This window comes from Podarcis pityusensis (assembly GCF_964106645.2).
Source record: "Podarcis pityusensis genome assembly, chromosome: Z".
Taxonomy (NCBI): Eukaryota; Metazoa; Chordata; class Lepidosauria; order Squamata; family Lacertidae; genus Podarcis; species Podarcis pityusensis.
This window is the reverse complement of record NC_138044.1, coordinates 24,191,874-24,206,680: the sequence shown is the minus strand read 5'-3', so window position 1 is coordinate 24,206,680 and position 14,807 is coordinate 24,191,874. Positions and strand designations below refer to the sequence as shown.

Below are 14,807 nucleotides of genomic sequence, written 5' to 3'. Positions count from 1 at the left end.
GCATTGTCTTGAGTATCTGTACACATCATGATTAGAAGTTGCAAGTATGTGGAATGGTGGTAGTGGCAGTGGTGACTGTTAATATTATTGGATTTGTGAGTCACTTCCTCTTACCCTGGGCAGCCCAAAGCGACTTACAGCCAAACAGTTGAGTGGAGATAGAAAAGGGCGGAACTAAGCACCTGTGATTCAGAGACACTTGAGCCCACAGTTTCATTCTTTGCCTAGCAGGGGCCTTTGCTGCATCAGAGGAAATAGAACTTTGCAGGAGCTATGGAGGGTAGAACACATGCTTGGCATTCAAAAAGTCCCATGTTCATTCCCAGGCATCTCTAGGTAGGCCTGGAAAATACCCATCTGAAACCATAGAAAGCTGTTGCCTTAGACAGTGGACTAATGGTCTGATTTGGCACAAGGCAGCTTCCTAAGTATGTTCTGAGGTGATAAAATCACATGGGGGAATGAGTTGGTGGAAGGAGAGAAAGAGGACCCTCTCTTGTAAGTTATCAGTGGTAGAATATCTGCTTTGCCTGCAGGACCCCAGGTGCGGTCCTATAAGTTAATTTGTGTGTTGAGTGGCCCATTCAATTTCTTTGGATGATGCTGAGTTCTAATGTTAAAAAAAGAAAGTATTCTCTGCGTCAGTCTAGTCTTCAGTGCAAAATGCCCAGGCTTGTGAGAATCATTCTGAGCTATGAATGTTGCTTGTTTTTTTCCCTAGGCTGAGTCAGCCTCATTCAAGCACCTGTTACTAGATTTAGTATTAATTCCAGCTCTCTCTAACAATCTTTTTAATTTCCTTATTGCTCAAGTAGTACACATTGAGTTTCCCAGGCAGTTACCCAGTGTGTTGCTCAATAAGTTTCCAGAAATGTTGTGTTAGACATGCCCCAAAGAGATATTAAAAATGCTTTCAATGCTCCACTCATTTAGAAACTACCCAAATTCATTCATTCTCCCTCCCTCCCCCCTTTCTCTCTCTCTCTCTCTCTCTCTCTCTCTCTCTCTCTCTGTGTGTGTGTCTCACCCACACACTTGTTTTCTTTTGGGGGGTGGAATGGTAAGGATATTTTGAGCTGGTTTATCCAGAAATAATCATGGCTTAGTCTGAAGTGTGTTTACAGCTCAGAACTGATCTGCACCTCATTCACTGCATCAATTAGATGTTAGTGGGCAACTCAACATATAAGTTTGTATTCAACTGACAAAGTGGGGGGGTCAAGTAGAATCACACTGCTCTGCATTTGCTGCCCTGCTCTGCTGAAGAAACAGATTGTCAAAGTTGTCATCTAGACCATTGGTCCAACACATTGGACCCTTGATATGGTCTTTGCTCGAAATGATATGAGGGAAATATCATTTATCAAAATGATATGAGGGAAATATATCCTTTGCTCGAAATGATATGAGGGAAGGACCCAAGGATTTGTGTGAGTGTGCAATGAACTCCCTTGTCAAGGTCAGACCATCATTGGGTAAGTTTTGGACTGACACTGGTAGTTCCCACCTAAAGTTGGGGTAACCCATCTTTAGAAACTAATGGAACTGTGTGTGTTTCTTGAATGATCTGGGGGATTTCCAGCTAAGAAAGTTGACAATCCAGGATTGTCTATGGAATGCCAAGATGAAATGAATAGTTGGCATGATTGTTCCTGAGCATCCTCTCCAACATTGTGGAGCCCAATTGGTCTCTTTGTCTTCTGGGGAGCTCCAGGCTATGAAACAAGCTAGATCAAGGCTAGAGTGATGCAAGTCTCACTCTGAAGCTGACCCAGTGTAGAGTTGCAGCCTGCCATAAGGTGGGCTGCAATGCAGCCAGATGGGTGGGGTATAATTTTTTTATTATTATCTCCATGCATAGGCTGTATATGTTAAGAAGTTGGTCTCTCAGTGCTTGTTTGGAAGGGTTGATGATTATTGATGTTCTGAAGCAGAGATCAGGAACTTCAAGGGCAAATATGACCCCCAGAAGACCATCTGCAGGCCATGCACCTTCCCCAGGCCACACCAGCCCTGCTTTTGCCTGGCTGCAATGTTCATTGCTTGCCTGGATGGAGGATAGAGAGGAATGGGTGTGCAACCTCTGAGTTCATGGAGTAGGAGACATTCCAGCCATGCAAAAAGTGGCTTCACACAATTTTGCCTCCAGACCCACCTATCACTGGCATGTGACACCAGAAGGATGCCTGTGAGGGATTGTGGCCTTGGGACTGAAAGAGGTTTCCCATCCATCGTAAAACATACTTACATTTTAACTCAATTCTAACCCACGTTGATCTCTGGGGAGAGGAAAAACTGGGAATACAGCATGATCACATCTTACACATATTTAATTTGCTCAGTTTCAGTTGAAGGCAAGCTGGTTGAAATTATGCAAGTTAAATCCAAGCAGGGCAGAGAGTTTAAAAGCTCCGCTTGGGTTACCCCACACATAAAGAGCTTTTAAGCTTGCTGGGCAAGGCCCACCCTCTCCCCCCCCCCCCACTAGCTGCTGGGTGGTTTATTCATTCATTCAACTTATACACTGCCCTATACCCAGAGGTCTCAGGGCGGTTCACAACAAGACCACAACATATAAAATCAAACCAAAAGCAATTACACACACCCCCTCCAAGCGACATTCTAAAAGGGTGTTGGATGTCAATAAGATCAACCAAAGGCCTGGTTAAAAAGGAACGTTTTTGCCTGGTGCCTAGAGGTGTATAATGAACTTCCCTAAAGAGAGCATTCCATAGACGGGGAGGCGCTGCAGAGAAGGCCCGTTCTCATGTTGCCACCCTCTGGACCTCGAAGAGGAGGCACACAAAGAAGGGCCTGAGAAGATGATCATATGGGAAGAGGCAGTCCTTGAGGTATTGCAGTCCTTAGCCGTTCCAGGGGTTTGGGTATACATGCTTTTCTTGTATATTCAGAACCCTTGAAACCGAACCCCTGTGTAAAGGTAAAGGGACCCCTGACCAATAGGTCCAGTCGTGACCGACTCTGGGGTTGCGGCGCTCATCTCGCTTTATTGGCCGAGGGAGCCGGCGTACAGCTTCCGGGTCATGCGGCCAGCATGACTAAGCCGCTTCTGGCAAAGCAGAGCAGCGCACGGAAACGCCGTTTACCTTCCCGCCGGAGCGGTACCTATTTATCTACTTGCACTTTGATGTGCTTTCAAACTGCTACGTTGGCAGGAGCAAGGACCGAGCAACGGGAGCTCACCCCGTCACGGGGATTCAAACCACCGACCTTCTGATCGGCAAGTCCTAGGCTCTGTGGTTGCAATAATATTGTACCACATTTTGTTCATAGTCCGTATGAACAGACTAACCCCAGGTGAAAGGCATTTGATCGTGCTGAATTATGTGTGTCTTCTCTCACAGATTGGGTGAAGTGGGGAAATTATCCCTTGGGGAAATTGCCTGACCAATCAGATGACCCTGACAACCTGCTGGTGGAGAACTACTCCGTGATGTTGACACACGACCAGCTGATGGATGGAGGCAGGAATAGCACCCCCAATGCCACGTGAGTAACATACTGAGGCCTGGATGGGCCCTTGCAGTGCTAAATAAAAGAGATGAAAGGCTTGATCTTGTCTCCACCATGAAACGCACAGGCCAGTCTTTCTCTTACCTTAACATACCTCACAGGGGGGTTGTTAAGACATCAGAAGGTGTGGAGGGTGTGCGCTGTGGATGCTATATTGGGGAGGATCAGAGAAAATGTAATAAAATCCATGGGAATGGCACAGGCTGTGAATTGACAATGTGTCATGTTTTGTTCTTTATGTCTCTCTAAGCTGGGTTTTGAACATTACTTTTCCCTTTCACTTGGTTCATTCCTTAGGAACTGCTCTTTACTCCGAGTAGCCTAGAGTAGCTTCCACGTGTTTCCTTGAATGTCTGTCACCCAGACAGCTTCCCCATCTGCACTTGCTTAACTTTCCAGAAATAAAACAGCATCATATGTTATTTGTCCTTGGCCTGTGAAGATAGACTCAGGGATGTTACGCATATTTGTTCATTTTAAGAGATGTTTTAATAACCCAACCTTCCTCCAGTCCCCTCAATTTTTTAAAAAACAAACTACTTACCAGCAGCTGAAAACTGCAGGAGGGGAGAGTGGTACTCAGGTCCTGCTTGGCATCTGGTTGGCCATTGTGAATAGAGGATGCTGGATTATATAGGCGTTTGGCCTGATCTAGCAGGACTCTTTTTATGTTAAGTTTGGTGCTGAAAATGTGTGTTGGGAGGTTGCTTATTTGGCTCTGTGTGATTGAGGCTTTATAGATTAGGGTTGACTTATGAGGTCAACTTTTGTTTTTTGCTAGAGTTTTGAGATCCACCAACTGGAGACTGATGCAAAGGGTGGGACAGAAATTTGATAAACTACCCAGAGATCTACTGTAGATTCAAATCTAGCTTCTGCCCATCCTTTTTCTAAGCACTTTAGCAATACAGTGACAAAAAAAGCCTCCACCAGCCTTTCTCCCAACACTGGAGCTGGGGAAGAGACAGGAATCCCACTGCGACTACAGGGAAGATCTTTGGCCACCTCTCTAGCTCCAAAGGAAGTAGGAGGAAAGCAAGGGCTAATTGTGGATGCAATGCTGAGTGAAAATTTGTAGCATTGTTTATGCAGCACCTTGGACTTTGGGTGTTTTACAGCAGTTAAACTGAAGCTGAAGTTCAACGCCTGTCTGCAGTCTAGTATTTGCTAAAAACTGCAAGTGACACCTTATCAGATGTTGTAGAATCTTAGAATTGTAGAGTTGGAAGGGACCCTGAGTATCATCTAATCCAATCTCCTGCAATGCAGGAATAAAGCATCCAGGACAGATGGCCATCCAACCTTAAAAAGTTCTTCCTGATCTTTTGTCAGAATCTCCTTTCTTGTAGCTTAAAGCCATTGGCTATCCAGCTTCTACGTAAAAACCTCCGATGAAGGAGAGTCCACCACTTGCCAAGAGAGACCATTCTATTCCACTGTCAAACAGCTCTTACCACCCAAAAGCCCTTGAGATATTTGAAGATGGCTATCATGGCTGCTCTCAGTCTCCTCTTTTCCTGGCTAAACATACCCAACTCCCTCAACCATTCCTCATACACCTTGGTTTCCAGACCCTTGTTTGTCTTGGATGCCCTCCTCTGCACACATTCCAGCTTGTCACTATCCTTCTTAAATTGTGGCACCCAGAACTGGACCCAGTACTCCCAATGGGGTCTGACCAAGGCAGAATAGACTGGTACTATTACAGCAACGGGCCCAGCACAGCACTCTATGGTTCAGCCAGCCAGCCAATTACAAATCAACCTAAGAGTTATCTCATCTAGCCCACATTTTATCAGCTTCTCTGCAAGAGTACCGTGGGAGACGTTGTCAAAAGCATTACTGAAATCAAGATACACTATGTACACAGCATTCACCTGATCTACCAAGCTTGTAACTTACTGAAAAAAGAAATGAGATGTGTTTGGCATGACTTGTTTTTGAGAAACCCATGCTGGGTATTAGTACTCATAGTTGACCATTTAATTATTTGTTCTAGACCCTTTCCTGGTTAGTAGATACCTGGGTCTTCTTCTTTTTCCACATTTTGAAGAGAGGGACAACATCTCTCCACCTCCAGTCTACAAGGACCTCACCTATTCTCCAAGAATTCTCAAATATTATAGGCAGAGGCTCTGAGATTACATCCATGAGCTCCGTTAGTACCCTTGGGTACAGCTGACCAGGCCCTGAAGATTTGAATTCATTTAACGTAGCTAGATGTTCCTTTACAACCTGTTTCCTATCTTGGGCTTCAGCTCCCTACTTGCATCATTTATTCTGTTATCAGGTTGGGCATTGCTTTCCTTTTGGGTGAAGACAGAGGCAAAGTAGGTGTTGAGCAATTCTGCCTTCTCCCTGTCATCCAGTAGCATTTATTCCTCCCTCCTCCCTCACAGTTGACTGTATCTGCGGCAACCCCTGTATGTAACATACAAAAACAGTATGAGAGCAATTCAGTGCCACACTCATCTGATCTTCTGTCCATGCTAGCAGTTCTGCCAGACAGAATGATCCCCTGCTTTCTCCCTGTGCACTGTTCAGGGGGTCTTGCCAACCCTCCAGAGCAAATACAGGCAAGGAGTGGAGAGAAAGCACCATTATGCTAGCAGAAGCCCTTGTACTGGGCTTAGCCAGCATGCTGTGTTACTTGAACTGGGGCCTACATGTTTTCCACTTTTCTTTAAAGGCACTCTTTTCCTTCATGTGAAGGAACTGCCCAGCCTTACCCAATCTGGTGTCCCCCATATGTTTTGGACTACATCTATCAATTCCAGCCAGCACACATGTGCTAGGTTGAAGCTGGCAGCAGTCATAGTCCAAAGTGTCAAAAGGGCACCAGGTAGGTGAAGATGGTATTTGGCTAAGCTGACCCATGAACGGTGAGCAAGCCAAGTATATTGTTATATAGAATCATATTTTTTTAAATAATGATTTTATTTATTTTCATGGTACAGAAGATAAATTTTGAGAAAACAATTGCTACAACAGTAAACAACAAATAGCTAGTTCTGACAAAATTATTATTATTATATTATGCCACATGTTAAAGTTTCATTTGATTACTCTGAGATCACACCACATTTTCTCATGAGTGCTGGGTGGATTACCGCAATAGTCTGAACAATTTATATATTCAATAAATGTTTGTCATATGAAATGATACTGACCTTCAGGAGCCCAGAGGCCTTAACCCAATTGTTTGGTTAACTATGTCCTAATTCTAGGAATGGGATGCCTTATTTAAAGTTTCTGTCTGTTCCTAAATACAGAAAACTTTTTTCCTTGGCTCAGACGAATGCTTTATCCTCAAAGCTTCTAGGGGGTATATATTACAAAGCTCCTATAAGTAAAAGATTGTGCACTTTCAACAACAAAGACGTATATTTTGTTTTACCTGTTCTTTTTTTAAAGCATTTTTACAAGTGTACATAGGAACTGATATGCCCCATTACACAGTCCTCCATTGAATGCCCTTCAGAATTTCTCTTGACCACTTTCATGGAGGGCTTGAACTTTTTGAATGATGGAGCAAGTTGCAAAATTCATAAATGTAGCAATCTTTGATAGCTTTTTCTGCTTCTAGCCATCTTAAATGCTTCACATTCTGTAACTTTTTATTTTATCTGTGGTTGGTAGACCATAAATAAACAGCATTTGAATATTAGTTTCTATCCATGTTCACTCCTATTTATTAAGCAAATTGATTAAAAAAACTTGTGTGGTTCAGACTTCTGCAATCTGGTAACAGCCCAAGTTAAGGGACATGGGTGGCGCTGTGGGTTAAACCACAGAGCCTAGGACTTGCTGATCAGGAGGTCGGCAGTTCGAATCCCCGCAACGGGGTGAGCTCCCGTTGCTCGGTCCCTGCTTCTGCCAACCTAGCAGTTCGAAAGCACGTCAAAGTGCAAGTAGATAAATACTGTATTTTTTGCTCTATAAGACTCACTTTTTCCCTCCTAAAAAGTAAGGGGAAATGTGTGTGCGTCTTATGGAGCGAATGCAGGCTGCGCAGCTATCCCAGAAGCCAGAACAGCAAGAGGGATCGCTGCTTTCGCTGTGCAGCGATCCCTCTTGTTGTTCTGGCTTCTGAGATTCAGAATTTTTTCCCCCTTGTTTTCCTCCTCCAAAAACTAGGTGCGTCTTATGGTCTGGTGTGTCTTATAGAGCAAAAAATACGGCAGGAAGGTAAACGGCGTTTCCGTGCGCTGCTCTGGTTCGCCAGAAGCAGCTTAGTCATGCTGGCCACATGACCCGGAAGCTGTACGCCGGCTCCCTCAGCTAATAAAGCGAGATGAGCGCCGCAACCCCAGAGTCGGTCACAACTGGACCTAATGGTAAGGGGTCCCTTTACCTTTACCTTTAACAGCCCAAGTTACAAATATTTTTCTTGCCCTAAAGACCTCAGATAGGATTGGGGAATAGCGTATGTTACAATAGAGTCTTTGCTACAAAATTGTTCCAGAGGTCTGAGCACTAGATTGAACACTAATCTGAACACTAGATTGGCCGGCATCTATTTTAGGTCTCTGCAGCAGGCCTTCTATTTATGGTTAGTTTTTTTACCCCAAAGTTGGATGTTTCCAGCAGGGTGGCTCCTAATTGTCCATTTGAGCCAGTGCTGTGAACTTCCATCATTTTGTCACCAGAGCAATAATGTCAGTTGCCACAGCAGCTGCTCCAATTGTAGCCATTTATAGCCACTCCTGTCCCACTTGCTTAACTGTTCTAACTCTGATCCTGCTGTGGTGTTGATTTCTTCCTGTCGGTGTGTGGCGAGGGCAGAATTGTTTGACACACAACTGAAGGCAGAGATGTACAGAAAATACATCCAAATTGAGCTTTTCTAGATGATCAGAAATGGTTGCGTGCCCCAGTTCGGCTTCATTTTTAGTGCAATATTCATGCAATACTAGATCCATCTGTAGGAGCATGAAGATGCTGCTCCTTTGTCGAGAATGGTGAGCGGGAACAATTGTTGAAGAGGGCAGTTTGCCTCTCTCGCCCTTCCAAGTAGATTTTTTTGCCAGCAGCAAGGATGGAGGAGCAGATAGCCCTGGGGCACTCCAGTGTGTGCATTTATTTTATTTTATTTATGCTGTCTTGCTGTTGAACCTCCCCCTTGCTGTTCTGGGGATGTGGGTAGTGCTGTGGCCTAAACCACTGAGCCTCTTGGGCTTGCTGATCAGAAAGTTGGTGGTTTGAATCCACACAAGAGGGTGAGCTCCTGTTGCTCTGTCCCAGCTTCTGCCAACCTAGCAGTTCAAAATATAAATAGGTACCACTGTGGCAGGAAGGTAAATGGTGTTTCCATACACTCTGGCACTCATCACGGTGTAACGTTGCGCCAGAAGCAGTTTAGTCATGCTGGCCACATGACCCAGAAAGCTGTCTGGACAAACGCTGGCTCCCTCAGCCTGAAAGCAAGATGAGCGCCGCACCCCATAGTCGCCTTTGATTGGACTTGCCCACTTGTCATTTATTTTTCCCTTTACCTCTGGGGATGTATAATCGGGAAGCAGGCAAATTATTATCATTAATGACTGATAACGGGTGTTCTTGTGGTCCAGTCCTGCTTTTCTGCTTCCTTTTGAGGCATATTGAGTAGCTATAGTTGAGAACAGATTGCTGGACTAGATGGGCTTTTGGTTCTTAATTAAATCTTCATCCCATCCTTCTACCAGAAGGCATCCAGTGCTGCAAGTATTGAAGTAGCAAAGCAATAGAATTAAAAATTAAACTCAGAACATGTTAAAAGGTTAAGAATGTATCAAAACAGTTACATATTTAAATGATGGCTAATCATTTCAAGATTGCTGGGAACAATCTCTTTCAGCCACCCAATGCTGGGTAAGGGAGGTTTGTTAAAAACAAATGTTTTTAAATCCCTCCTGACCATTAATAACAAGGTAGACAGGTGCACCTCACCAGGAAGGGGATTCCACAAACAGGGAACCACTCCTGAGAAGGCCCTGCCTCAGAACATCTCCAACCAGACTGCATACTCAACACCCAAGCATTCACTTCTGTGGTAGTTGCCACAACTGATATAATAACCACAGGGTTGGCTTAAGTACAGTGGCCAAGAAATGGAGCTAAGAGTGGCAGAACATCTGGATTGAACTTCACCTTTGCCATGAAAGCACCCTGTCCCTTCATCCCAATCAGCAACATGAAGATAATAATAGTGACCTGCTTTGCAGGGATATTATAAGAGCAGTAATGACTCTGCTTCAGTTTGGACATAACCAGCATAAATGCATTTGTTAATAACACTGACCTTTTTCTTCATACCTACAGATTCTTCTCTGTTGTCTTCCAGTCATCCCTCAGTTGCATAAGTAGCAGAAACCCCCCCTCCACCATTCAGTTTCTAAACATAGACTGACTAACAAGAGTTCTTTGTTTTTATCTTGAGTCCATTTCAAAACACCATCCCTCTTAGGGTATGTGATGCTCTCTTTCCGCCTTTCTTTCCCCCACCTTGAAGTTTGATTTACGTCACTGTTTGAGGCTTCTGCTGCTGCTGCTGTGAGAGTGCAAAAGAGAAGCATGAGGTCTTGCTTTAGCAATGAGGTGTGAATTTTGTGGTCGCATGTGTCTATTTGAGGAAGGGAAAGGAAAGAGGTTACTCTGGTTATGAGGTCTCTTTTAAGAACTAAGCCCCTGTGGACTGAGTGGGAAATTTAAGGACCTTGGGTCCTCTGTTTCTTTTTCTCACAGACTTTGCACCTCCCTGTGTGGTGGGGAGGATGGGTCTTCCCCCAACTGTTTTTGCGGGCAAAAAAGGAAGGGCTCAAATGATGTACAGGAAGCAGCTGATTTCTGAAATAAATCACCATGGAAGAGAGCTGTTGATGCCTGCAACTTGGAGGATGGGCAGAAACCTCACTTCCACAAAGTGCCTTGCTTTACCTGGGCTATAACTTACTCAAAGAGATGTTGCAGAAGCCCCAGATGCTGTCTAACTAACATGTCTGTGCAAGGATTTCTGCAAGGGGACATCCCTCAGTCTCCACAGGGTTGGGGAAAACCCTAGAACAGATTTAAGGGGCACACAGGCCCTAGAAAGGGGCAAAAATCTTTGTGCTTTAATTTCAAAGAGCATGATGTCCAGTTTATGACAAGTGCCTCTCCCAATGACGCTGGACTGCAAGTGACTACCTCAGTGGCACTGCTCACTGAGACTAATAATAATAATAATAATAATAATAATATAAAATTTATATCCCACCCATCTGGCTGGGTATATAAAAAAACAAAACATCAAACATTAAAAACAAAATTTCCTATACAAGTGACAAACCAATAACAATAATAATAAACAGTTTGCAGTTATACCCAAATTAAAGTAACCACCAACTCCAACTAAACATTTAACCAACACCAACCCGACAAAAATGAAACAGAGGAACCAAAAGTAGAACCGTTCAAAACATTTTAGCCAGTTGCCCCAACCCAAGAGTTGTTCCAGCAATGTCCCTCCGCCTCCCAGGAGCCTCTTAGCTGTTCAAGTGAGTGTGGGCCCCACCCCCGTGGGCCAGGTGGAAGTGGGCCTTGCAGCAGGAAGCAGCCTTCATTCTAGCACTTAGGCAGCAGCATTCCCTTTCTGTCATAGATGGAGGTCTCTCCTGTGGGGTTGAGATAGTTTGCTTTGTGCAGAGCCTATCCATCTTTATCTGCTGTCTAGCATTATTAGTTCTCTGCATTTTACAACATAGGAAACTATCTTTATCCCGAGTCAGGCTGCTAGTCGTGGCTCTCCAGAGTTTCAGACACGGTACATTCGTAGCTTATCTGGAGATACCAGGAATTGAACCTGGGGTGCTTTGCATGCAAAGCAGATGTGCTGCCACTGAACTACAGCCCTCAACTAAAATGTCCAGTCCCATCCCTGAAAGTGATGAGGTGGAAACATTCCAGCTGTGACAAGCATTTTATTCTGCCATCCTGAGCCTCAGTATGCTATTTCCAACTGAACCTTGTTTCATCTTATAGTGGAGATGCAGCCTGTCCTCTGTTTCTACCATGATTCTGCTTGTAGTGTTCACTCCTCAGTTTTGCACCACAGCCTGATCTATGCATAAGACAGAGTGAGGTGGTAGAGTTCTCAGGTGTGGGAGAACGGACTGTACACTTCAAGCTTCACAATTTTTAATGCTACCCTAATGCTAGCACAATGGGGAGCAACTTCCTAGCATGCTTGGTTTTGATTTTTCTTTAACTGCAGGTCCCTTATCAGCTGTCTGAAGCGGTACGGTCCACTCTACCACCTCAGCATTCTGGTGACTTACTCTGCTGCATATGTAGACCAGCCCCACTGCAGATCTTCTATTACCATATTTTTCGCTCTATAGGACGCACTTTTTCCCCTCCAAAAATTAAGGGGAAATGTGTGTGCGTTCTATGGAGCGAATGCAGGCTCCTTGGCTTCAGCGATAGCAACGTGAAGCCTCCGAAGTGCAGAGGGAGCGCTCCCTCCGCACTCTGGAGGCTTCACGTTGCTTTTGCTGAAGCCTGGAGAGTCTGGTCTTTGAGGCTGGCAGTGGGGGAATGCAGCGCTTCCCCCCACCGCCAGCCCCACAAGCTTGGGGGGCAGCGGGAAGGCGGCGCGCCTCCTTCGCGCTGCTCCCCAACCTGGTCTTTGAGGCTGGCGGTGGGGGAAAGCACCTGGTCTTTGAAGCTTTTCCCCGAGGAGGGAGAAGGGACTGACTGGCTGTGTCAGTCCCTTCTCCCTCCTGGTCGAAAAGCCTGCAGGAGCCGCGCTCCTTAAAGGGTGCGCGGCTCCTGTGGGCTTTTGCAGGAGATGGGGCAATTCCCCCACCGCGTAGAAAAGCCCGCAGGAGCCACACACCCTTTAAAAAGCTCTTGGGGGCTTTTCCCCGAGGAGGGACAAGGGACTGACTAGCTGCATCAGTCCCTTCTCCCTCCTGGTCGAAAAGCCCGTAGGAGCAGCGCGCGGCTCCTGTGGGAGGTGGGGGAATTCCCCCACCTCCCACAAAAGCAGGGAGGAGGTCTGGGAGAAGCGCACAGGCTGCGCGCAGCCTGTCCGCTGCTCCCAGAGCTGGGGGGGGGGATCATATTTCCCCCCTTGATTTCCCCCTCTGAAAACTAGGTGCGTCCCATGGAGCGAAAAATACGGTAAATCATTTGCGTTACTTGGCAAGCCATGTTGAGACATGGGCAAGCCTGTTTTATTTTGCTACCTTTTTATTCCACCTTTTCTCCAAGGCTCTCATTTATCTATGATTATGCAGAAGCTTGAACATGAGATTGGCTCTTGACTCTAGCATTAGGGGAATTCTTTACCATATCTGGCTTTAGGGAAATTTGTAGGTGCTTTTCAACCTTTTCTTGTTCCTACTTGCTGAAAACACACATGTGGCCTGATGGGGTTAGATATTAGAAACCACAGCAGGCATGAAGCAGGCATGTGTCTTAAGGCTATAGCCTTAAGCAGGTTCACCAGCTCTAAGCATCTTGGGTGTGGAACACCTGAGATACTTACCCCAATATTTAGGTGCATACCCCAACCTTACCTCACAGTGGCCAATTAATTTTAGGAGCTGTATCTGGACTTTTCATTGTGGTTTGCACATGCTGTTGACCACTTTGCGAATTTGATGGTAAAGAAGCAGGGAAGGCAAATCCTGCTGAACACAGGGTGTTCCCAGGCTGTCACTGTGTCCAGGAGGGATTAAATCACATCTTGATGAATTCAGCTTGCAAAAGTATAGTTGATTTGGAAGTCTTATGCAGCAAACACACTTCCCCAAAAGATCTGACTTCATGCAGTAAGGAAGGTGATTGGGAAATGCTCTGGAATGTGTGGGATAACAGTTTTTTCTGTTACAGAATCATCTAGCTCCCTTGAAAACAATCCAAAATAAATGTTCTTAATATAGCCAAACAGATCTGCATGAACGCTGAATAAACAACTTGTCTGGAAGCACCTTCTGCTGTATTTACTTTTTAACCAAGGATGGTTCTGTTAAAATATCAGTTTCTGCTCTGGCACTGGCAGGTCCCTTGCTGGTTGTATTTGCATTTTGTTAGGGGAATTCCTTCTTTCCTCCAGAGGACAAAACAGCTGTTGGGCAGTTTTCTGTGTGTGCAATGTGGAATTTACATTCAGAAGTAACCATTATTTAATCCTGGGATAGGGCAAAGGTGATTATAGTTGTGAAACACTCTTCACTAGTATAGCTTAAGTTGAGTTCAATAGATTAGTCCAGTGTTTCTCAAGCTTGGGTCCCCAACTCACCCCTGACCAATGGTCCTGCTAGCTAGGGATGATGGGATTTGTACCCACTACCCGTGTATAAGACACCCCCAGTTTTTAAACCTTATTTTACAATAAAAAACCTTGCCTTATACACAAAAAAGTACGGTATGTGTTTGTGTTCCTTTTGCTTATAAAATTTGTTTTTAAAGCTGTTTTCTCCCCCTTCTACAGCTCTTCAGAATGGGGTGGCTCTGCTGCTGAGGGATTATTATGGACCCAGAGCGATCTCCATAAGATCAAAAATGACCTTCAACTATTCTAACAAGTGGATGATGTGCTGGTGGTGCAGAAGAATATAGTGTGCGGAATTGGCAGTACTGCAAGTGTCACATACATACACATTCCACATTTGTAAGAACTCAATCATCTAGTGTGGTGGCACCTACACTTTAGAACTTCCTACCCATTGAGATCAAGTAGGTGGTATATAAATGATGTGTACATTTACTGCTATGTGCAAGGCTTTTTTCCAGCCAGAACTGTTGCGGCACCTCTCAGGTGAGCGCCACTTCTAGAAAAATAGCACTGACTATGTGCATAGCAGAGCCCCTCACTCTTTATAAGCATGTTTGGCATTCTAATAAAAATACTATTCAGTCCTTTTTTTTTTTTTTTTGCCTGTTAATGTTTCTTTTTGAGCATGAAGTTTGATATGCAGTTCAGAGATATGAACAGTGCTTGGTTGCAGCATTTACTAAGTTCACTTAAAGCAATGGTCCTCAATCAGTCCAGACCCCAGACCCACCCCTGACTCCCAAACAGGAACATGGGACCGACTTTCACATCAGCATCTCAGCATCTCACCTCTCTCACAATCACCTGTCCATCTGTCCTCTTCTTGTGTCAACTTTCCTGAACTCAAATGGTAGAGGGAAAAATTTGTAGTAGCTTTAGTACCCTCAGAACCTAACATAGTCTGCAATTGTTTGCTGCTATTCTAAACCCACTTAATTTGGAGTCAGCTTCATTTAAATGAATGGACCTTGCT

General features: G+C 44.8%; 1 protein-coding gene across 2 annotated transcripts in view; it reads left to right on the top strand.

Moving 5' to 3' along the window:
* The window catches only part of LAS1L (LAS1 like ribosome biogenesis factor), a 43,915-nt gene extending 29,492 nt beyond the window's left edge, over window positions 1-14,423 (top strand). For both annotated transcript variants that reach the window (XM_080989841.1, XM_080989842.1), the window contains exons 13-14: window positions 3,366-3,510; window positions 13,991-14,423. In XM_080989841.1, coding sequence (XP_080845967.1) covers window positions 3,366-3,510; window positions 13,991-14,081 — 236 coding nt within the window. In that variant the 3' untranslated portion in view covers window positions 14,082-14,423. The remainder of the gene's footprint in view (window positions 1-3,365; window positions 3,511-13,990) is intronic.
* The last annotated feature ends 384 nt before the right edge of the window (window positions 14,424-14,807 follow it).